The 24,720-nt window shown below is 40.8% G+C and overlaps 1 protein-coding gene across 3 annotated transcripts in view; it reads right to left on the reverse strand.

Moving 5' to 3' along the window:
• Nucleotides 1-5,785, reverse strand: part of DCP1A (decapping mRNA 1A) — a 32,552-nt gene extending 26,767 nt beyond the window's left edge. For 2 of the 3 annotated variants that reach the window (XM_039734354.1, XM_039734352.1), the window contains exons 1-3: nt 5,586-5,785; nt 4,630-4,670; nt 2,268-2,395 (exon numbers count right to left, since the gene is read on the reverse strand). In XM_039734354.1, the coding sequence (XP_039590288.1) occupies nt 2,268-2,395; nt 4,630-4,670; nt 5,586-5,720 (304 nt within the window). In that variant the 5' untranslated portion in view covers nt 5,721-5,785. Of the gene's footprint in view, nt 1-2,267; nt 2,396-4,184; nt 4,226-4,629; nt 4,671-5,585 lie in introns of all 3 variants that reach the window. The other variant, XM_039734353.1, reaches the window with a different exon arrangement.
• Nucleotides 5,786-24,720: the final 18,935 nt, after the last annotated feature.

Raw genomic sequence — 24,720 nt, forward strand, 5'->3', positions numbered from 1 at the left:
ACCCATTTGTAAGCTAAAGAAACAGAATCAGCAGTTCAATCACTCATAAAGGGTTAATGATGACAGGAGATTTCTTCAAGGACGCAGTAAAAGCCACCCTACAAGACACAGGGTTGTGTAAGAGGAAGCTTTTCCTTACACAAACTAGCAGACCATCTTCTCTCGGTCATTAAGGGATCTCAGAAGAAGTTCACCTTAAGCCATTAGAGACACATGACATTAAGCCCTTGGAAATAGACATTATAGCAACCACTGGCTTAAACCTCTGATTTGAATTAGTTCCAAAAATGCAAGGGTTTTTCATGCCAGCAGGCAACTGAGCGGAAGTGGAGATCCTTCTGCATGAATCCCCTGATCCACCCAGACAAACAAAACACACACGTGTTGAAATCTGTCTGCAAATCCAAATTTGCCTGCAAATTCAAAAATATTGTGCAAATAGAGGCTAACAGCTTTTCACACAGAAAACAAATTATATGGTTTAATTAACTCTTTCAGAGGACAGAAAATTTAGAAAACCTTATGTAAGGAAAATAATCCAAAACAAAATACTTAATGCAAAATGTAAGGGAGTAAGTGATGTGGAAATTATAAGGAATAAAAAGCTTAGATGCCATTTTCAATGCTTTTAAGCTTGGATTTGAACAAAGTGAACACTCTCAGAGGGCACAAAAACTCATCTGCAGTTTATTTGTGGCACCTGAGAAAATAACTCATGACATTGGACATCTTCCATCTGCAATCACTGGAGACAGGATGGGGTAATGAGAGAAAGGAGAGTTTCTGACCAAAGTATTTTAACATGTCAGGGGCAAAGAAATAAGAGGAAAAAAATACTCCTGATTACTTCCCACATCCAGTCTGTATGTTTTTCCTTGCTGACCTTTGTATGATTTCCTCCCTTCCTTGTGCCATTCTGTCATCTCTATCCTAAACCCATGAGCCTCCCACAGATCTTACACTTGTGTCCCACAGGAAAAGGAGAGCTTTTATCAAGGAAAACAATTGGCTTCAGGGGTTTTTAATGAACTCACAACAGTGTATACCTTCTCTGATTACAACTACCTGAAAGGACGTTGTAGCAGGGTGGTGCTCGGTCTCTTCTCCCAATTAAGAACTAATGGGACAAGAGTAAATGGCCTCAATTTGTGCCACTGGAGGTTTAGATTGGGTATTAGGAGAAGTTTCCTCATGGAAGGGCTGTCAAGCCCTGGAACAGTGCCCAGGGCAGTGGTGGAGCCACCATCCCTGGAGGTATTTACAGGATGTGTGGATGTGGCACTGAGGGATGTGGGCGCAGTGCTGGGTTAACGGTTTGGTGTGATGATCTAAAAGGTATTTTCCAACCTAAATGATTCTGTGATTCTTTCTCTGAATGATCCTCTAGTCACTGTCAGACACCATGGTGATTCCACAGCAGCTCCTATTTCCTTCTACCATCAGCAGTCCCAACAAATGAATCAACTTCTTGCTTCCCTTATGTCACCAACCTCAGAGCTGCAATTCTTTCCTGACACCTTAAGGTCCATCTAATCCCTACTGCCTCCTCTGCTTTGCAAACCAAGCAATCTGCTTAAACACCCAACTCAACACAGTATTTTTCCCAGCCTGTTGCCAGTCACTTCCCTAACCTCCCAGACTTTTGAACTTGCTGATCAGTTTTGACTTTTTCCTCTTCATCGCACTTATGGAAGGAAGATTGCTAAGATTATGAAACAGAGGAGACCATCTGCCTTGGGCTGGTCTTTGCCACCAGGATGGAACCTATCCTGCTTCTTACAGATCCCAGAGGTCTTCCATGGGGAAAAAAGGAAGAGGATAAACATTTGACTGGTCTATTAGGTACCCCAAGGCACAGCCAAAGCAGTGTTCCCATCAAGGGGACATTCTGATGGAGGAGGGAAATAGGTTTAGATTAAACCTATCAGATAATGAATTAAAGACCAGAGCAATACTGCACTTTGGTAGTATATTTGCTTTTTACTGAAAGCAGGCAGTGATGATCATATAATAGAACAGATATTTAAGTAAACATAGCATTGCAGACAGAAAACTTCATCAGATATTTCACTGGAACCTGCTCCATTACATTATGTTTGAAACAGACATCACAGTCATCAGAAGTGATCTAGGTTATCATCAGATATTTCACTGGAACCTGCTCCTCCATTACATTATGTTTGAAACAGACATCACAGTAATCAGAAGTGATCTAGGTTATAAAACTGAACCTGGAGTTTATTTGGATTAGAGAAAGTTATACTCACAGCTGGCATTTCTGTAGAGAAGAAAAGGTTCATGGAGCTGAAACTCCAAATCTTTATTTACTGGCTCAACCAGGTTGTGCATATTCAGTCGATTCACTATCGTAAAACCATGATAAGGAGAAGCTGACCTATTGTGTCAATTAAAACAAAACCAAGGATTAATATCTTCATCAACAAAAGTAATTTTCTGAAACCAAGTTATGATTCATCTTTAAATTTCCATTGCTTTATTATGTGAAGCTTTAGCAGTCCTGCAGCTCTCACAGTTGTTTTTCTATGCCATTTCTTGGCATGCCACCTAATTTCAATTTCAAACTACACTTACCTCAAAGCAGGATTAGGATTAACATTACAGTTCTACACTGTTAAACTGCTGAATCAAAGATGTGCCTCTGAAAAATCTATTCAAAAAAACTAGGGCAGGTCCACCATTAAAATGCAAATATATTCAATACTTGACATAAGATCGTTTTGAGGCATTTCAGAATTTTTTTTATTAGAGGAGAAAAACCAAAGCACTTACACAGCACCATTACCTTACTGTAAATAGACATGACAATAAAAAAGAGCTGCTATCTTAAATAGCATGAAGTACACTTACAGGGGGAACCATAAACACTAATTTCCTCCTAAAGAGAAACTCTGCAAATAAGGACTTAACCCAGTGTCCTGAAAGTAAATTACTCAGAATTGTATTGCTTAGTGATGCAATTTTTATTTACCTAGATTTTTTCTCGACACCAAGTGGAAAAAGAGAACACTGAGCAAGCACTGAAAGTTCAAGATATTTTAGATCTGTTTTCTCTTGCTGCATGAATGTCCTGTCAGCACTCAACTTGCCTGTAAATTGGTGTATAATCAACAACAATGAAGGCAGGCTAAAAATCAGACACAATTGGCTGGTAAATATAAAGATTCCTGTAACAGTGCGGCCATCTTTACCTAATGGTTGACAACAAAAATCTGTCAAGAGCTTCCAAGGACAGGGTGACCAACCATTACCATTACAAGTGAGTCTCTTAATGCACCTCACACAACTTGTTTGAAATCATCAGCTAGTGACACTGAAAGCTTTTGCTTTGGTTTTTGTTTTCATTTTTTTTAAAAAAGTTTGATTCACTTTCTTACACTAAGTGTTTCCATGTTGGAGCTGAAGTAGCAGGAAGTAGTTACTCAAATCCCTACATAGTGCCAGGATGAAATATTGTAATCACCAAACTATGACAGTCTCCTTCAGGATGGCTTAAGTCTGCATTGTTTCTATTTCTTACCTTCAACAAAGTGTTATTTCATTTAGAATTTTTTTATTTGCTTATAATTTAAAACTTGAACTTATGATTGATTTTATATGCTGGTTCTCCTCCTCACCCCTTTTACCTGTCCTAGAGAACTGGAAACTTCTTCCATGGTTTTGAGAGGAAATCAAATAGCCCTCAAAACCAGACACTACAAAACCTCCAGCTTTTGGGCAACTTCATCCATTTACAGAAATTTATGCCATATTCCAGGAGTAAATTAAAACATATTATTTAATTTCTCATCTCTATGGTTTTCATAATCAGCTTCATGGATTTTGGGACACAAAGGGAGACTTGGCATTTAACAAACTCAATGCACTAACAAATGCTACTGGATTAATAAAATAAGCTAAATAACCCAGTTTTTGATGTGGGTACACATGTAGCATCCAGGTTTTATGCTTTCTCAGCAATACTTTTAGGGGCTTTTGACAGAGTTATTTACTCCTGTGCAGAATTTATTCTTTTTTAATGAGTACACAGCAGTTAACAGCTGGACAAGCAAAAAATGATGAGTATGAAAACTCTGCAGGAAGCCATCTGGAGTTTGTTTTCTTAAGGAAAGAAAACAAACACCACCACCACTATATCTCCCCTCCCCCAAAAAACCAACCCTTACCTTTTATACACAAATAAGGTCCCTTCTATGTCGGTTTTCTCCTGCAAAAAGAACAAATGCACTTCAGGGATGAGCTTGTTCACACAAGTAGGTTTGTACAGTGTTTTAATTACAGACTTACAATATCCTTATCTTTCCATAAGGTTTGACATCACAGGCCTAAAAGCAAGATCTGCTATTTTCAGAAACTACCATTTTTTTAAATTAGAAAGATTAGGAAGTTAAACTCGCTTCCAAAAGCCTTTGCTCTCTCTCTTTGATACACACACAGTGTTCCACAGCCTTCCCCTGCTGAGCCGGCCGGAGCAGACTCCAAATATCGGAGAGGTTGTGTTTGATGAGTATGAAAACTCTGCAGGAAGCCATCTGGAGTTTGTTTTCTTAAGGAAAGAAAACAAACACCACCACCACTATATCCCCCCTCCTCCCAAAAAACAGCCCTTACCTTTTATACACAAATAAGGTCCCTTCTATGTCGGTTTTCTCCTGCAAAAAGAACAAATGCACTTCAGGGATGAGCTTGTTCACACAAGTAGGTTTGTACAGTGTTTTAATTACAGACTTACAATATCCTTATCTTTCCATAAGGTTTGACATCACAGGCCTAAAAGCAAGATCTGCTATTTTCAGAAACTACCATTTTTTTAAATTAGAAAGATTAGGAAGTTAAACTCACTTCCAAAAGCCTTTGCTCTCTCTCTTTGATACACACACAGTGTTCCACAGCCTTCCCCTGCTGAGCCGGCCGGAGCAGACTCCAAATATCGGAGAGGTTGTGTTCCATTCTACCCCAAGGACAGCACAGCACGGCAGGGCTGTGGGCCACGGCTCCGTGTGACACTCCGGCTTCCAGAGCAGCCCTCACCACGGCCGATGCGAGGAAGGCTGGGGCAGCTCCAGGGCTGCCCGTGACAGCGCGGAGCTCCCGTACTCCCGTTTTACGGCTCCGTGATGAACGCGGCCAAGCCAAAACTGTGCTTTAATGCAATGACGAACACTCACATCTCTTAAATCGCCCTCTTCCCGAATTAGGGCTCTGTGCAACAGGCGCGAGCAACAACAGCAAAGTACGATTAAAAAGAGAAAAAGCCAATGGCCAGCAGCAGCCAAAGCGCCCTCCAGCCCCAGCGCTGCCCCGCTCCGAGGGGGAGCGGCGCCGCCGCCCCGAGCGCACACACGGCCTCTTCCTCCTCCTCCGCCTCTTCCTCCTCCTCTCCCTCTTCCTTTCTCTGCTCTCTTCGTCTCCTTCTCGCTCCTCTCCCCCAGCACAAGCGGGGGGAACGCGCCCAAGCCCCAAACTCGCCCTGGGCGAGCGCAGCCCCGCGCGGGCCCCGTGCGGGCGCGCCGGGCCGGGCGGCTGCGGGGGCTCGGGCACGGCCGGGCCAGCCCCGCCGGACTCACCCACTCGTTGTCCTTGGGGCTGAAGCTGTAGAGCGCGACCTGGCCGGTCACGTCGGCGATGCCGGTGATGAAGGGGTCGTGCCGCCGCAGGGCCGCCAGGCTCATCTCCTGCCCCGCTCTGCCCGCCGCCTCCATCTTGGATCCGGGCAGCCCCGCCCGCGGAACGGCAACAGCCGCGCCGGTGCAGCGGCGCGCCCGGCCCGCCGCCTTCTGCTCGGCTCGGGTCCGCGGCCCCTTCCCCGCTCTCCCCCCGCAGCCCCGGCGACTGAGGGCTTGCAGGGCCGTGGGCCCTTGGCGGAGCCCCGCGGCCGTGGGCCTTGGGCAGGGCTGAGGCTGAGGGCCGGCCCTCGCGTCGTGTTTTTATTTATGTAGCCCAGTAGTAACCCAAAGGCTCCGGAGGTTACTGCAGGCTGCCTTGGGAAGCTCGATGAGCTGCGTCACAGGCTCAGGAGTTATCTTCCAGCACTTGCAGGGTGATGCTGTTTGCTCCCCTGTCTGTCATTTTCTGGTGTGTCAGTAGTTCACAGTCTGTTGTGGGATATGGAGTTTTCAATATTTTAGAAGAATTTGGGGATTATTATTTATTTCAGGTAGAGTAAACATCCACAGGTACATTTCTCAAGTAAAGTAAAGGTACATAGGACCGTAAATGCCATATGTAAAGTAGAGTGCTGTGTAGTACATATCTAGGTTGGCTGACACAAGAACAAAGTAACATGCAGTGCACTGAGCTTTTTCCTGCAGTTTTTCAGTTACTGGTGATTTTAGGAACAGAAAAATATAGAATATTCTTCAGAACCAAAGCATTAATTACTTCCAAGATAAGATCACTTAGGTTCAAGTGCCTTTGTAGCATTTTGTGCAATCTGACAGGGAAAAACCAGATTTGTAAATTTCTAAACAAAACCTTGCTCATGGCAAGCTCCTGACCCTCCTGAGAATTTCAAGAATGTGTGCTATGCTCTGTTTTACTACAGGTCATGTTCTTTGTTGCAGGTGGACAAACTTCTGATTTTAATACAGCTTAACAGGATAGTCCTGTCCCATGATGGCTGACATTTAATGCACAAACCATAAACAAGGAGCCAGCAGTTGTGTTGTTCCACAAAAAGTCTCTCTGTTAAGAAGTGGAAATATCAAGTTCCAGTCTAATATATGTTTTAAACTCTCAAGCTTTTGGGGCAGAACAATAATGTGCCTGTTTTGGTGTCAAACAGTTCTAGTGCAAAGTAAAAATGCATTTCTTAGGAAAGAAGTAATCTAGACAGAAAACTTCATCCCAGTAACTCACCCTTGAACCCCAGAGCAAAAACATCAGTAAAAACCTAAACAAAAGTCATATGGAATGTCTTAGAGCTCCATAAATTGTCCATGTCTCTCTAATGGTTTCACCACAGAAGAGCCTAATCCATAAAATGTGGGGTTTTCCTTAGTTCTGTAGTGTTTGCTCTTAAAGGCAATACTTTGGTGTAAAATGTCTCATTGTTCACTAGCAGTTTAAATTAGAGAGACAATAAGAAGAAATATAAGTTTGAAAATGAGAGAGCAACAACATTCTAAAAACTCAGAAAGAAAATTACAAAAACTTTAAAAATTTATTCTAAATGGCATCTTAAACGTCTTTCCCCTTTCTGCAAGATTACTATAAAGAAAAGGTAGCTTTCAAATATAAAAACTTATTGGCAAAGGAAATTTTCTGCTGTGTGAGATCTCAGTTGTGAAACTCCTTGGCTTCATCTTGCATTAAAAGTGAATCACAAGGAGCAGCAAGAAAGAAAGGGAAGCAGTGCTTTTTGCTTATGGATTGTTTTCTTCCTTCAGCTGCTAATTCCAGTTCTGCATTTCAGTGAATTTATTCTCCCTGCCTGTCCTCACTGTTGTTGCATTGGAATAAAATATTTTGTCTCAGAAGGGATGCACGGCCTGTCCTCAGCCTTGCAGCACAGCAGAGTGTGTGTGCAGGCAGAGCCTCGGGGTGCACTGGGGGGTTGGAGCTGCTCAGGTGTGTGCTGGGGGTGTTGTGGGGTGCAAATCTCCCCAGGCCTCCCCACAATGCTGGGGAAATGTTCCTCTCTCACTCCCTGCTCCTGGTTCTTGCACGGAGCCAGGCACAAGTGGGATGATGCACAGGATGCCCTTTTCATGTTTGCTCTGTGAGTGGGACACATTCCATTTGTGTTTCAACCAGTGAAGAGAACATCATGTTTTATAAGTAAGACTTACACTGCTGAGGTTTTGTAGGACAGATATGATAATTTATTACCCTAAGTACTGTTGTCTACTTAGTCTGTGTAAATATTAAGGTAGATGGAGTAGTAAAGACCCTCTTTTTCTTTCATTTGCTTGTGACACCAGGGCTGGGTCTCTGTTGCTCTGCTGTTGTTAGTTCTGTTATACAAATGTATATATATGTTTCTGTTATAAATGTTATATATATAAATGTTATATATATCTTTCTGGCCCCTCTTTTCACACAGTAGATTACTGATGTATTCCCACAGCTTATTTGGGCTGCAGTCACTCCTTTAAACTTCCCACAGAAGAAGTCTTAGCTCTTCAGTACTTTTCTTTTTCCCTTGTTGGCTGAATATTCTCAGCAAAAGATTTATTGCTGCAGTTCAGATGAGGGAGAAGTGCAGCCAGTGCTCCCAGTCAGTGCATTTCCTGTTATTGTTCCAGGCTGAATTAGAGTCCAGGGAGTCCTGCAAATCTGGGTGACTCACAGAGCTTGTATTTTATCTTTACAGTTTTCCACTCAAAACAATTGCCAGATATTCCTGGTTTCATGAGCTCTTTTGCAAATGATACACTTCTGTTGGTTTGTTTGCAGATGCTTTCTTTGTTTTGTAATGGGAGGCAATTTCTGGGCTATTGATTAATAATTGCATTGTTATCTATACCCTAAATTTCAGGATAATGGCTGTAATTCTACAGACTGTTCTAGGTAGGACAAAATATCCTGGTCATAACTTCCTTAATGACTTAATGAACTTTTATTTTGCATTTTAATTATTAAAATAAAACCCAAGGGACAGGGGATGCTAGAACTTTGAAATGCTGACATTTTATTTGAAAAACCCTTTTATTTCGCAGGTGGCATTACTTGAGCATTTTCCCCATTTGTATAAATATGGTATAAACTGCTCAGGGTCTGTAGTTACCTTCCCTGGCAGTTGTTCTGCTCTTTGGAGGGATCAGCAGCCTCCCCTAGGAGTTCCAGCTTGCACTGTGCTCTCTCTGCACTGATGCTGCAGCCACAGGTACCTTATTGCATGTTCATGGTGACAGGTACTTTTTAGCTGTGCAAAATCTTCTTCTTCTTTCAAGGGAAAGTTTTCCGGATTGCTACATATTAACAGTGCCATATGGCAGCAGTGTTAATCAAACAATTAAAATTGGTGGGATAGGGTGGTGTGTAAAGGGACTCCAGGTTTAGCAGGATCATCACATGGCAGTGACAAGCTTTAGGAAGATTGTTCTGGGGCTAGTGACTTACCCAGCTATAGGTATGGGATTTTTTCCTGTTTCCATGCTCTGTATAAAACAGAGGTAACACACAACTGCTTTGCATAGCATCTGAGTTTCTCTGCTCTTGCAATACTGGAATGTGAATTTAGCTAGAAGTTTCTTTGTCATGAAATAATTGCAGTAATGATTCTGTAAAGGAATGCATTACTTCCATTTTTCTTTTTTTTTTTCCCTCCTTGTACAATTGGAAAAATCTAGAAAGTGTGAAGCATGAAACATTAAAAACCCAGCACTTTCTGAAATAATGTGTTTTAATAAAGTACAAGGAAAATGACAAAAAAAAAGGCAGCCATCTGTGTGTCCACTGACATTTTGCATATGAGTGTAACCAGCATTTACAGTCCTTCCAAGGGATTCTGAAATAATATTGAAAGAAACAGAGAAAAGTCATTAAATTACAGTTACAATTCAATAAAATGAAGAATGAAAATACTCAATTTGATTTATACAGTAAAGCTACTCCCACAACAGTGTAAGAGGGTGAAATAGGTCACAGGCAGCCCTCCTTACATTGCTCAATAACATTAGAAGGCTTAATCATTTATGGATTATCTCCTAGAAACAATGATCTGGTGCAGACAGGTAATCCAATCTCCTCTATCTTTCTAACCTGGTTTGCCATTTCACAGGAGATTGTGGAAGGGTGGCAAGTTTTTCTAGGAAGACATTGCCTACCAGCTTCAAACATGTAAATTGCTGGAATTTGCACCAAAATATGACAGCTCTTCTCTGATGAAGGTAGGTAATGAAATTAGACAGGTAGGTATTTTTTTTTTTAACTAGGGCACAGAGGTTCAGCTCCAAATTGTATCGTGTTCACCCTTAGTTAGAATCTGTCACTGACAGAGGAAAGAGAAAAGTTTATCATTGACATAAATCAGATCTAGAGAGAAAACATTATTCTTGGGACTCTGCATTTTGTATAATATCCAGCAATGTGTTTTTTCTGAGTAAATTTGTAGAAAAATTTAAATACAACTTCTTTTTGAATGCAAGCCTTTCAGTGCCAGCAGCCTCTGTAAGTCCATTGTGTGCAGGTGTGCAGCCCAACTTTTACTGATTAATGTGCATAATGTGCTACATTGGGCTTTGAACAAACGTCTTTAGCTACTTCTGGGGTATTTTATCTGGCTGTAGCCTCAAGGCCTGCTGTTGAATATATTAGGCTGTGCTAATTTCATTGCTGAAAATGAGCTCCATTGCAAATACTCATTGGTCAAAATATTGCAGTAGCAAAAGTGCACCATCAGTGATTTTCAAATGCTTATTTGATTTTGCACATAGTTGCTATTTTATTGCTATAATAATGTTAGGAAAAAAATATTCAATTACTATTACAAGCAGAGTAGCCTGTTCCCCTAGGTCTCCTTGTACAGTTAAAAAAAAAAAGAAATATAATTACATTAGCAAGGTCCTGCTCTGTACAGAACTGAGAAATACATCAGGAATAATTGTGCATCGTGGTAGTAACCCTGAGCCTTGAGAAAGCTACTTTAGTAGAACCATGTTAGTTTTTAACTCAGTCAGTTTTTAATTACTGACTGATTTACCTTAAATATGCTGTGTCAGCTTTATGGTATTATTGTGTACTTACATTTTTGTCTTCTTAAAATATCCTTTTTTTCCTGAGCCACATTTGATGGCTCCATGTAGCTGGCCCTTTAAATACTGGGACTGTCACATAAATTTTAAAATGTAGGTTTCTATGCTGCTTTATCTCTGAAGCCTTGCTGTAAAACAGCAACTCAGTATTCCTTTAAAATATTTTAATATTTTAATAAATATTATTTTTGTCATTATTTTTCATTTAATATTTTATTTTAATATTTTATTTTAATATTTCATTAAAATGTTTTGTCTTCTTGCAAAATATGCGCATATCAGAGCAATCATCTCTAAAATAGGTTAGATTAATTTTTTATGAGCAAATGTGTATTTTTCAATAGACTTTTCTTGATGTGGTACTGTACTAATAAGGTTGATGCAACACGATTCTGAGAGGAAATAGCTTCTAGAGCTTTTCAGAGAGGACTGAAAACAAATAAAATGTAAAACAGCCCAGTGGTTTGGGCTGCTTTTGATGCTTCTTGGGTTTTCCAGTGTCAGAGGAATGGGAATCAGCAAACCTGCATTCATTTCAGAGGTTATTAAAGCACTGCAGCTCTCTCCACCTTCATTTTCCCAGCCATAAAATGAGTGCAATGTATTTACTCATCATCATAAATTTAACTGGAGTACTTTCTGAAGAGCAGTATGAGCAGTAGGCATTCTGGTGATATTTCACTCCTCCAGGGAAGGGCTGGTGGATGCTGAAGGATCACAGAACCTCTCTGGAAGGTGACAGCAGCTGCACTGGGTGCTGTCACCAGGACAGAGGAGCAGCTTTGGGTGTCCTGGAGCCCCTCAGTGTCAGCCAACACCTCCTGTGGCTCTCATCTTCTGTGGGCTGAAAACAGGAACAGACACAGGTGTAGTGAGAGCCTGGAGCACAGCATCCCTAAATTCCTGCTGTGAGCACAGGGATCTTTGTTCTTTGCTTTGGCAGCTTTCTCCAGGATGTATCTTGTCCAAGAGTATTCAGAGACACAAACCATGAGGCCTGAACATGCGTCATGTGCTAAATTGTGCCTCTGTCAGTTGTAGTCAAGAATCCATGATGTGCTCCTGCTTTGAAATGGAGTTCTGAGGTAGAGCCACTCATTCTGGATGGCCTGCAAGGGGTGAGGAGGAGTCACTGTTACATCATGACTAAGGAAATAAACTGGATGAGATCCTCACCTCTTTTTGGCCTCTCTCCTCCAATTCAGTTCTGGCTGATGGAGAATTCCTTTGCTGCAGTCACTCAGAAAAGAGCCATAAAGTTGTGTGATGAAGATCACCAGGGGAGCCCTGTGGATGAGATGTGTGAGGAGTGGCACAGGAAGGGCATTTCAGGGGAAAGCATTCATACACAGTGCTGTGGAAATTTGCAACTAAACTGGAACAAAGCTTAGCTAAGACACAGCTGGAGCTCAGGCCTGAAGGGCTGTGGTGGGAGTGCAATTGCAGCTTTTTAATTTTGGGACCTCATGTCCCTTGACATCGGTGTTAGAAAAGAAATGATCTAATAGTAATGAAGTATTAAAGAACAAAAGCATCAGCATCTTATTTAATTAATTTCAAGTGGGTTGTATGCAGTTGCATGTGTAAAGGGAAATGGCAGTCAGCTATTTCCTACAGAATCTTCTACAAAATCCTGTGCACAAATTACCTGAATTTTCATTTGGAAAATAATTACAAACTGGGAGATTAATCTACAAATTAGGTTGCTTGCTTTGGTGTGTTTTCAAAGGAAAAAAACCCCAAACCAGCTAATAAGTTGTGTGTTGAAACCATCCCTTGTATTCAGACAATATTTTTTTTTTCCCAGTGCTGCATCACAATAAAATTACTTTTGCATGTGGAATTAGTGCATGGAAATGCTGAATATAAAGAGTTTGTGTAGGGGTGATAGATTTTGTCAGGTAAGTATTGGCAAGCTGATGAACAGCTCTTCAATAGATTGTAATAATCTCAAATAATTATTTCAAGACCTCTTGAGTACCAGTTTTCATTTCAGGCTGTAATAGTTTCTTTCAAGACTCTGATGGTCAGTACAACTAGTTCTCATTTTCAGAATTACTACCTCATCTAAAGTCTGTACAAACCATGTGATTTTCAAAACAATTAAATGTAACAGACTTTGAGAGCTGCAGTGTAAACAATGCACATATGCACCAACAGCTGAAGGACCACATCTCCTCTTGCTTTTTCCTTCTGCTGTGATGCCTTGCAGAGCTGGCAGGTTGCGCTGGGCTCTGCAGTCCCGGGGTGACAGTGCCTGCCTGCCCAGCTCCTGCTCTGCCCCTGAGTGCAGTCTGGGGCTGCTGACAGCTGGCACAGAAGTCAGGGATGGGCAGGTGAAGCTCACCATGCTGGCCTTTCCCTGCCCTGTGTGCACCTGGCATTGCTCAGACACAGGCAGGGTGTTGTTACACAGTGTGACACTTCCATGACAAAATAGCCCTGTCAGCCAGGAGAACTGAACTCCACAAGTGATGAGCTGTCCCACAGGGCAGGAGTGGCCAGAATCCATCATTTACCCAACAAAAAAAGACTCAAAATCAGCTACCAAAACATAGAACAAAATGTTGTCTCTATAAAGTGTTTTCACTCCGAGATAAAACTGGCATCCTTTACTGGATTAAGAAAAATTCTGATCAGCTCTGTTTTCATGATGGATTAGTTATGTGAGTAATCAGGGGGTGCTGTGTCTGGGAGGGAAGCTGGGTACAGAGGAGAGCTGGTAGTGCTCCTGCAGAGCATGCAAAGGGAGTGAGGGAAAGGCTCTTCCTGCTGCCCTTGGTAGCAAGAGTGTCCACACAGGAGCAGCAGGGGAGCTCAGGCTGAGGGAAGGTCTAGGAGACAAAACCAGCCATGCCTTTGTAGTGTCTTTGTGTGGGAAGGGGACTGTTTGGTCATATCATGGGCATATATTTTGGGAAGATTCTCCCTTTATATTCTGTTTTGATGTTTGGGTTTTTATTGACTTGTTCTTAAATTCCAGCTGCAGTGGGGGCTGACCAAGCAGGCTGTCTAAGCCTTTAAGATTTAGCACTTCAGGGCCACTGTGTGATTCATGAGCTCCTGTGACACAAGAGCCAGGCAATGCTGTTGGCTTACAAACAGCTGTTGGGAATGCTTAAGTTAAAAGGGTTATATATTGTGTAATATCTGGATTTTTACTTTTATCCAGCCTCAGATATTTCCTTCATAGGCTCTTGCCTACTTAATGGTGCTTCTTTAGTGGCGACACTTCTGCAAAGTGCTGTCTGTGGCTTGGTGGCACCAAGCCAACTGCTGAGATGTTTGAAGGGTAGTAACTATTTATTTGAGTTTAAACAATTAAAGGCTCAGTAAGAGAAATCCACTGCAAGTGAAAGATGGTAACTGAAACACTGACTTTACCAGAAAAGCATGACTGCTAGAATAGGGGCACTTTGTCAAACACTTTAGGAAAGAAAAAAAAAAAAGGTGTAACAATGAAGATAATTGTACAATGGTATTTTATTACTATCATGTCAGAATAACAAAGAGACTTATTAAACTTACTTCAATTCCCATCAGTTCTTTATAACCTTGAAAAAAATCAGAGAGGAAGATAAGGAAATTGTCTATATTCTGTCTCTTTAAGTTGATTTTTCGTCTGGATCTCTAGTTGGAAATTAATTATTAATGTTTGCAAAAACATATTCTGGTATATGGGCTATTTGCAAACTGTTCACTGAGATTATTATTTAATATTTCTCTTAATTGTAGTTTTAAGCAGAATTGTACTGGTTTTTGAAATGCTCCCAAAACCATCAAGTGCTCTCCAGAGGATGTGCTAATGAGGCATATAATGGGACATTAGAATGAATTTTTTATTTTAATTTATACATAAGAAGGTTATTTTTGATACTTTTGTTACCTGTTTGTCATTATAAATAAGCTCACACTAGAAAATGTTTACCTTGTAAAATTATCAGAGGTGAATGTCTTTCTTATCTGAATGCAGGCAAGGGGATACATTAGCAGCAAGACTTCTGTTATAATCAGCAAAAAGGCAATAGAGGAAAAAGGCAACTGAAATGTGGATCCTGTAACAAGATCTTCTGTTAGTTCAGGGATTTTTGAGGCTTCTGTAGTCTCTGTGGGACTCTTTTTTTAAAAAAATATATTTCATCTGGAATCGCCTTTGTTTGCATTTCCACTGAGCTTAGGCAAGAGAGGAACTTTGCAAATCTGTATAACTTAATTTTTCCAATGGAAACTGCAGCTAAGTTGTGGCTGTCGTGGGCTTCACTCATCTGTGTAATCCAGGGGAGCTGTTCCCAGCTTTAGTCTGGATGTGGCTGCCTCAGAGTGACCTCAGTATGGCTGAGAAGGACTGATGGCTGGGCTGACCCTTTCAGCAAGCCCACAGCCCACAGGAATGCTCCCAGTGCTAGCACCAGTGCTGCTTAGGGAGCATCTAAATCTGTTCACTGACTACTCAGTGGCTGAGGTGTGTGGCTATTTGAAAACACTCATTTTGTGACCTTTGGCTTGCATCCAGGACCTATTTCAGTCTTAACCTTTGGCTTGTATCTTGGTTTCTGGCTTGGGCTCTTGACCTTTGGTATTTAGCCTGACTGCTGGCCTTTGAGTGCCAGATCACCTCTTGTCCTAGCCTTGGATTCCAGTTTTGGATATTAGCTCTAACAGCTTCTTGCAGCTTGGCACTTAAATCTTATATGTGCTTTTGAAATTTTCCCCTTAGGGCACCAATTGTACTTCTTACATTTCTTTTTCAGCCTTTATGTAAAACTCTTGTAGTCAGAACAGCTCGATTCTAAATGCATCCCTTCCCTCGTGGGTCATTAAATGGAGGATGCAGAGCTGTCTGGACACTCTTCCAGGAGTCCCTGATTGTGCTCACCACGGGGAGTCTCTTGGTTTCCTTTGTGCTCACCCTTGTGTGATGTGCAGGTGGGTGGGTGCCCACCAGCACAGCCTCAGCCCCAGCTGGCCATGGCAAGTCTGCCTGATGGTTGGGCATCCAAAAAGCCAAAAGGAGTGCAAGCCTGATAAATCCCAGCATCCTGTTTGCTACAAATCTCTTGAGATACCAACCTGGAAATTTCACCGAATGTGTAAAAATAAAAATCTCTCATAAATTAATATTACATCAGCCAATTTCCTCCTAAAACATGATGCATGAAATGACAGCAAAATCGTGTCTAAGGAAGATAAACAGAACCCCAAGGTCCCTATGGTATTTTCAGTAAAAGCATCACAAGGTTCTGTTGCTTTTGGAGGTCAGATGGCAAGCTCCATGTTCACAGTTGTGACTACATGCTCATGTGAATTTGTTTCCCTGGCTTTGCAGGGACTGTTTGCATGAATAACCACTCCTGCAGAGTGAATAAAGGCATTTGCAATCTGGTCCCAGCTGGAAACTTATTTCTGAAGCCAGTTCACTCTCTTCATAAAGCACAGATTCTTTATTTTATCTTGTTCTGTGTTTAGTTCACATAATTTCAAATCTTTAGGTTGATTGCTATGCCATTCCAAATCGCTTCCTACTGGAAGAGATGTATATTTTATAGTTCTTGATTCTTTCCCAACACATATTTGGAATAGACATGTTCTTGTCTGGGAGGAGAAGGGTAATTGCTGCCTGCCTGGATATCAGTTAATTAGCAGTCTCCTCACCAGTGGACGCCTGGCTAAATTCACTCTTTTGCTGAGTAATTTATTAAATGACTACAAGACTATTCAGGCAGCCCAACAGTATTTTATAACAAAGCACTAATTACTTGGTGTATTTAATACCAAAAGAGATGTGAGGAAATACACAGAATATATTCTCAATTGCTTACCAACCTTTGTCTCACACCTTTCTCTTGGAGCACAGAGCTCAGTGAATTAGACCCAGTCATTCCTCAAGTGAGGATGTGGGCATCATTTTATGGGGCTTAGTGACTATCCTTTTCTTCTCAGTTAATGCAGTCTTGGCCTGGTTTGGAATGCAGAAGAACATTTCAAACAGGAATCCCTGTCATAGCCTCAGCAGGGCTGCTTAGATAGGGAGAATCAGCTCTGCTGAGTGCTGCCACTTGTGCAGAGGCTGGGGAAGTGGGCAGAGGAGGTGCCAGATAAACCCACAGCGGGGCTGCCCTGTCCCATCTCGTGTGCTGCTGCTGGCCATTAACGTGCCACCGGCTCGGGGACAGCGCTGGGCCCCACATCACCTGGCAGCTGTCAGGTGGATGAGACAAGCTGCCTGGGGAATGCACCGAGATAATCACAGGGAGGTGAAGCTGAATCTCACGCGTGTGCTGCGCTGAGTGCTCCGAGCAAAGGAGGCTTTATTCTGCGGCACAGAGAGCAGATGGACTCTGTGACTGTTCTTTGGGTTTCTGGGGGAGAATTCAATACATGTGGTCTGGAATCAACACCTCATTTGGCAGTTCTAGTCACACCATTACACTCTCCCACCCCAACCCCCCTAATTTTTGCTGTTGTTTTACAAACAGAACATCTCCTGGTAGCAGGTATGTGTTAAGGCAGCTTCTGAAATTTGCCAGCTCTTTATCCCTTTTGCTGAACCCCTGCTGGAATCCAAAAGCCCAATTTCTTTTCTTCTTTTCCTGCAGGGTAGAAGCAGCTGTTATTTTGAAAAGAGAGGCTCTGTACCGTAGTCATTCTTCTCAGCAATTTGTAAAAAAAAGCACAGGCTTTTTGTTACTTTTAATGTCTTATCAGATGATTTCTGTTTTGATCTATAAAACCTACTACTGTATAAATAGTAAAAATGGAAGGTCGGCAGATTTGAGGGTTGAGTCTAACTCTGTTTTAAGACCAGTTCTGGCAGCACATCTAAGACATCTTAGTACACAAAAGGTATGCACAGGTGTTTCCTAGGTATTACTGAGAGTCAGTTTTAATGCTGGGATTTGCTGAGTGGGGAGGAAGCACACTCCTGTTTTTGGGTACTCCTTTCCACTATATGCTTCCTTCAAAACCCAGCACTTTAACACTTTAAGTGTTAAAACATTATTCTACACAACATCGTAGTTCATCTGTTGTAGCTTTTTTTTTTCTTTTTTCTTCAGGGAAACCAAGTTTTAATGTACTGCATGTACACAATGTTTTAGTGTACTGAATAGTTTAATTTTGAATTTCTGTTAAATCATGAAGCTTTGATTTCTATGAAATGCGTATGCTACAAAGAAAGAAACTATCATTTTAGATATTCATCTGTAATAGGCAAAGACCTAAATGATATATTTTGATGTATGTTAGTTGTTCTTGACTAAACACTTGCCCCTTCTTTAGAGGTATTTGTGTTGAGGAAGTTTTGCTGTTGTTTCCCAAAAATAATAGAATATTAAAGCAGTAAACAGCACAGAAAAGGAATTTTTCATAATGAAGAAAACTAACACCAGGACCAAAATGTATTAAAGAACAACATTCAAACTGTCATATCAACTGACATGGCACTGTCCTCTTGTTACAGACCAGAAATCTGGGTCTATAAAAGGGCGTGGGCAACACAGACGAGATCATCTTTGGACCTTGAGTCAGTTCAGAACATTTTTCATATGAACAGCAGAACTGAACTGGTCTGAATGGCAAAGGAGAAGCAGGACCCCATGGTCCCATAAACATATTAAAAAAATTATTTAAAGGAGTAGTCAGTTTTTGAGGCAGAAGGGATTAGTAATGATATTTTAAAATTATGATTATTCCTTTCTTATTTTATATAAACCTCCTTACTAAAATGTTATTAAATGTTCTTTAGAATGCTTTCATTAAAATGAAATGGTTGAGTGGAATTAGATAAAGAGTTACACTGGATAATTCAGCAGTCTTTCAGATGGAGGGTCCAGTTTGCTCTTTGGGAAGGTCTGGAGGATTGTTCATCGCTTTTGCAGCTCCTGTACCTCACTGACCACTAGAGTTGCTGTATTTTGTTTTTGCAAAAGAAGCTGAAGTTTTATTTCATCCGGAGTTGTTCACACTGACTGGATGCACACATTCAGGTGTTTCAGCAGTGTATATAAAGATCAGTAGTCTGAGAGAAGCAAGTTTTATGGATTCCTTATATTTGATGTTGCACAGGACTTGTACCATGCATAGTAGACTTTGTAACTCAGTTTAAATTCAGATATTTTAGAAAGCACACCTATAACTTGAGAGACAGAAAAGTCATTGAAGCTTTCCTTGTCCTTTGCTCTCAGGCTTTGATTTCTCCCTTGCATTTCTCATTATTCATTAATACTGACATGCTGACTGATAAATTTTATGATGCACAGACACTCCATATGTATGAGAAAGACCTGTCAAAGCCTAGGAGGCTTTTTTTTCTCCACTGAATTGATTATCTTCAAAGTCCTGGCCCATATCTATTTTTAATTTTTTTTTTCAACAAGATCTTTCTATTTGTCAGGGGATCAAAGATGCCTTTAAACCAGCCTGTGTCCACAGCTGAGGGATCAGCCTTAAGAAGGTGTTGGTTTAGGATGTTCTGCAGGGCTGGATGTGAGAGGTTTTACAACTGCACAACCTCCACACTGATGGCAGAGGTTAAATTGCCTTTAATCTCCACAAATATACTACTGAAGGGTCATTCTGGCTCCGAATTTTTTCACTTTAGTTCCTGTCTACTACATAGATTGTGCACTTAGAACTAATCTAATGACCTTCAGGAAGAAATTAATATAATTTTTCAACTAGACAAACAATTGCAAAACTATAACGAAATATTCCATTTTGCCTCATCCATTTATGAACAAGTGTCTGTATTTCAGCCTGGCTCAGAGGCACTTGCTCTGCTCTGTCACTCCATGCACAAGCAGGTGGAATGGCTCCAGCCCTGCATTCTGCATGAAAATGGTTCCTTTCCTTCTTGCCACAGGTGGGCCTGGACAGGAACAAAACAGTGGCTGCAGCATCCACCATCAGGTCATTTTGCTGCTGTTACAAATCCCTGGATGTACCAGGATGGCTTTCCCTGCTGTGAGTCTGGGTGCATTGCAGGAAAAGCTGATGATGCCTTTCACCAGAGGATTCCCACCTTGCAGAGCTGGGGATGAGTTCTCTCCATGACCTTGCTTCTCTCAAATCCTTTTTGCACTGTTTTGAAACTGCACTGAGACCAACCAAGTGGAAGTTCCAACATCATTTCCAGCTCAGGCAGAGAGCATGCTGACCTTGCCCAGACTTCATGCTTGAATGTCTTCTGTTCTCTCAGAATTCCAATAAAAAATCTGGGGTTGGGAGAGCAGTACAGCAATAGGTACTGCATAATTTGACACATGTTTCTGACTGGCTGGAGGTCATTTAAGGCTTTGAAATTATGCAAAAAAAAAAAAAAAGTGATGTGGAAGCTGTCTTTGGAATGAAAGCAACTTTTAGACGTCTTTAGCAGTTCACAAAGATGAATCTTGTAAAAATATTATTTGTTTATATCGTTTCAAGAGTGTTATTGTAATGACTTTTTCTGTCAACATACATAAAATATTGAGTTTAGAAAATGCCCACTGCTTAAAAAGCCACATTGGCTTTTTAACACCTTTAAACTTCATATTCTATTAATTTGGTATAGGCATTAAAATGGTAGCAGCTGTTTCTATTATCTTTTTTTCCCTCTCTCCCTGAATATGGATCACAGATGCAGATTGCATGATTTATAAAATATGTGCAAGTGCAGACACGTTTCTTAAGGTCAGGACAGCTCCAGTGATTCCATCTTATTTTACTGCTTCTTTGAAAGCTGATAAAATTTAAAATTTCCAGTAAGCTGTAGAAAAAAGATTTTTTACTCTTGAAAAATACCTTATTCAAAACATGTCAAGAAGAGTTTGATACGGAAACCATTCAGAATGATTTAAAAAGGAAATGGAACACCATAGTTCTATTTTTTATTTTGATATTTTTTCTTGTGCAAACCCTTAGGTGTATGGGTTATAATATTTCAATATTACTGTAAAAAATATTTCAACAGGACCTGGCTGATATTTCCAAATTAAAAGACTGTAATCTACATTTCACTGAACATTTTTGGGTTTCGATATTTTTTTATCCACTAAGGATGGAAATAAACTTTGAAATGCCTGAATTTCCCAAAAGATAGACAATTTATTTCTCTAAGTAAGTGTGTTTTGCCACACTGCTCCCTGAAGTAGGATCTGTGTCCTTATTACACAGCGTGCTTCCTCTTGCGGTCTTGATGATCAAAGCATGAGAGCTGTCAGATGAGCAGAAATGTGTAGCATGTAAGACCTGTGTATCAGTAACACACTGGCTAAAATCAAAGGAAATCGGGACCCAAAAAATCATGTTTCTTTTCACCTTAAAACTAAATCTAGCCAGTGTTAATTAAACTTCAGAGACGGTAGTAGCTTCAGAAAATAATGGCTTTTCTGGGATTTTTATCAGCAGAAACCCCTTGGTATATACATAGCACAGAACTGTTTTTACAGTTCCAAGGGATTATTTAAAGGAAAAAAGAAGTTGCATCAAGATTTTTAGTCTCACTGAAGTCCATGAGCATTGGATTAGGTCCTTAGATCCGGTTATGTAAACATTTCTGTAACATTTTTAGACTGCAATGTTTGGCCTGTTACTACAGAGTGCTGCAGTGCTTTTCATAGCTTGATGCTTTAATACTTACACTTGAAGAGCTTATCATTTATTTTCTACCTGATACATCCACTTCCCATGTTAGCATACACACTGGCATTTAGGAGTATCACTCTTTCCTTTCTGTACTCACTGAAATATGTGAAACAGCTGCCTGAAGTCTGACAAAATGTTGCTGGATATCAATGATTTCTGACCCACAGGAGAGGAGAAGTTATTCTTTGCATTTCGTATTGCAGCTATTTCTGATTTACGTGTGGGTAAGAACAGGTTTTTAGAACCCACTGTCTTTGCTCCTTGTGAAGTGATAAATATGATAGATAAATAAACCACTCATGTGAACACTGTTTTGAAGACTTTCAACCTATTCTCTCCTTTTCTTATTTTTTGTAAATTTTATCCTTGTATTGCTTTATCTTTGTATAAATCACAAAGTCTATGTTAAGCCCAAAAATGTTTAACCTCCTGTAAAACTGGGCTTCAGTGGCACAGGAAGGTTATGCTTTGCAGAGGAGACCTGGGAGCAGAGGATTAGGAAACACCTGGGTTTGATTCAGGGAGCTCTGTGGTCAGACACACAATGAAGATGGTAATCAGTGATGATAATCCTGCTTGAAGGGAGGAAGGACCTCAGGTTTAAAAAGTTCTGACTCTCCTTCCATTAGTTCTGCATGCTGCACTCACATTTTCCCTAATTTTTCAAAAGGTGTATCTCACTGTTAACTGGATAGTGTTAACCAAAGGGAGCAGATAGATTGATTTAAAAAGAGTGAATAATAGACAGATATCAGGAGTGCTGAAAGATTGCACACTGAACAAAGTGAAACATGGCCATTGTTCATTCATTCTGCTCTCCTGTGCCATCTGTTCTGCCAGTGCAGTGACACGCTAAATCATTGCATCTCAACAGCATCAGCGTTTTGCACAAAGGCAAAAGACTGAGAGTGCCAGGAAAATGCTTTTGAATGTGTGACCTGTATCTTATGCAAGCAGTGTGCCCTTCCCTGACAGCGCAGGCAAGCAGGAGAGAGGAGCCCCACCTCCTCCCTGTGATAAATGACAATACATTTTATATTATAACAGGCATGCATGACCTGACAAACTTAGGACAGAACAGTGGTTCTTAGGCACCAGCACTGTAAATTACTACAGTGCCTTTGCTACCAAGTTAAACTCGTGTTGTGTGGGCAGATGTTTGTTTTAACATTGCTTTTAGTACTCTGTTTCTTACAGCCATCAGAGCTCTCCTAAGATGAGCACAATGTCATTTTCACATGTTCAGCAATAGCACTGCTCTAAGAATGATGCACTAGACTTTCTCAAGCACTTGAATGTTTATTATGAAGGATGCACAGCTGCCCTCCTTCAAAAGCTGCTGGGAGAATATCACAGTCCAAACCTTCACTCCTTTAGGAAGTCAAGGAAGATGTGACCCTAATGAAGTCAGTGGGACTAGATGACCTATATAGTTGTTATCTTACAGTGTTTTTATAACTGATTCTGAACAGGGGAAAGAAGCAGGCTCTTTTTTGACTTACTGGAATTCTTCAAATCCTCATAAAAAATTACTGAGATAATAATAGCAATCATATGTTGTATAGATAGTGCAGTTCATCTCTAAGTGCTTTTTAAAGATAAGAAGCATCTTCATTGATGCTGAAACAAAATTAAGAAGTCTTGTGATAAGTCCCACAGCACCAACTGACAAAGATGGGGAATGATTAAACCATCCGGTGCACTAAGTCTGTGCAACAGTAACATTATCTTTGTTGTTCTTTTAATCAACCCAACTTAAAAAAATTAATAACTAATACTGTTATCTGTTTACAGTTAGCATTAGCTATCTCTGTTACTGCAAGAAGTGGTCCTAAGCCTCTCTGACCTCTGTCATAGCTTAGTTCTGGTCTCAGTTCTGGCTCATTCTGTATCCACATGGGTATCAGGTGGACAAAGGAGCTGAGGGGAATTGGGAGGCAAGTAATTCATGCCAATAATGTAAGGGTTACTACTGAAGTAGAAGAGGTAATTTGGTCCTATGCTTAGTCCTCTTTTTTTCTTGTATTTTGGACATTTGGACTGTTGGAGCAACAATCTCAATGCTGAAAGGACACAGGGAGGAAGGTACTCTACAGTGCTTGAGAGCAATTACTCATGTTAGTGGACTTGGCACCCCAAACCAGTCCAAGGAGACACATTTTCCTACATTCCCAAAGTGAGGTCTGATCTCTTCTGTTCAGATATAATATTTGTGTGTGGTCAGCCTTTCCTTTCCAACTTTTTTATTTCCCTTGTACTGCAGCATAAATTTAACTGAAATTACTCTACTAATACTTACCCTTCTGGACTCATTGTAGTTTCATAACAATATGTGTCACTGAGCCTCCAGTACAATCCCCTCTCTGTGACACCATTTTAATGAGAAGAGATAGTTTTCCTGGCTTAATTTCTTGCATCATGCTTTGTAAGACACTGTTTGGTCCTGACATGTGAACATATCTTAGGATCTTAGGATGCTGGCCTTGAAACCTTTGCTTTCCTTTTTGCTGTGTTCTTATTGTGTCTGTCTGGGCTTTAAGTTTTATGCTCTGCCAAATTTCAGCCTGGAGTGACAGCAGAGGAATGAGCATTATAATGAAAGTGCTGACAAACCCTTAGCTGTAATGACGTGAATGGTGCAGCTATCATTTGAGTTTGCTGTGTTCTTTACTTTAAATCTTTAATGCTATTTTCTCCTTTTATCCCGTGTTGAGCAGTGGGATTACTCAAGTGGTTTATGGCTTAGAAGTTGTGCAGTTAAGTGAGTTGTTCAGTGGGGTGGAAGGATCTCTCTCTGGGGGCTACCTTCTCTTTAGAGGTGTGGAAAAGTTTAAGGTTTGAGAAGGAAAAACACTGTCAGCAAGATGGCCAATACTGCAGTGCCATTCCAGCACTGCCATCAACTTTGACCGCTGTGATCACTCCCTCTAACATCTTATTTTATGTTCACTGGCTGAGGTAAGGCCGGGGACCTCTGAGGTGGGAGAAACAGCACATTTTGTATTGTAAATGGGAAAAGAATGAAGCCTCAAAGAGTGAGAAAATTTAGCTCATAGTAAGGAAGCATTAGTTGATGTTGTAGGCATTAATATTTTAGCCTGTAAGTAATTTGAAGCTGGATGTCTGCATTCCTGTGTGAGCAGATGTTGTCCAAAACATTTCTGACATTACACAGAACAAATAATGTATGGACTGGGTATGAATCTGTACTGCAGCACCCATTCCCTGTCTGCATGTACCTGATGTTGCAGCAATGGAAGGAACAATCCTGTGGAGTTTTCCTTTGATTTCAGTAAAAGCAGAAACAAATTTTTAAGATGCCTTTTGGATTATATGTCTAGCTTTTCTAAAATGGCAGAAGTTGTTTCATCTTGAACAGGCC

The sequence above is a fragment of the Passer montanus genome, unplaced genomic scaffold (genome assembly GCF_014805655.1).
Source record: "Passer montanus isolate IOZ18808 unplaced genomic scaffold, ASM1480565v1 scaffold9, whole genome shotgun sequence".
In the NCBI taxonomy this organism is placed as follows: domain Eukaryota; kingdom Metazoa; phylum Chordata; class Aves; order Passeriformes; family Passeridae; genus Passer; species Passer montanus.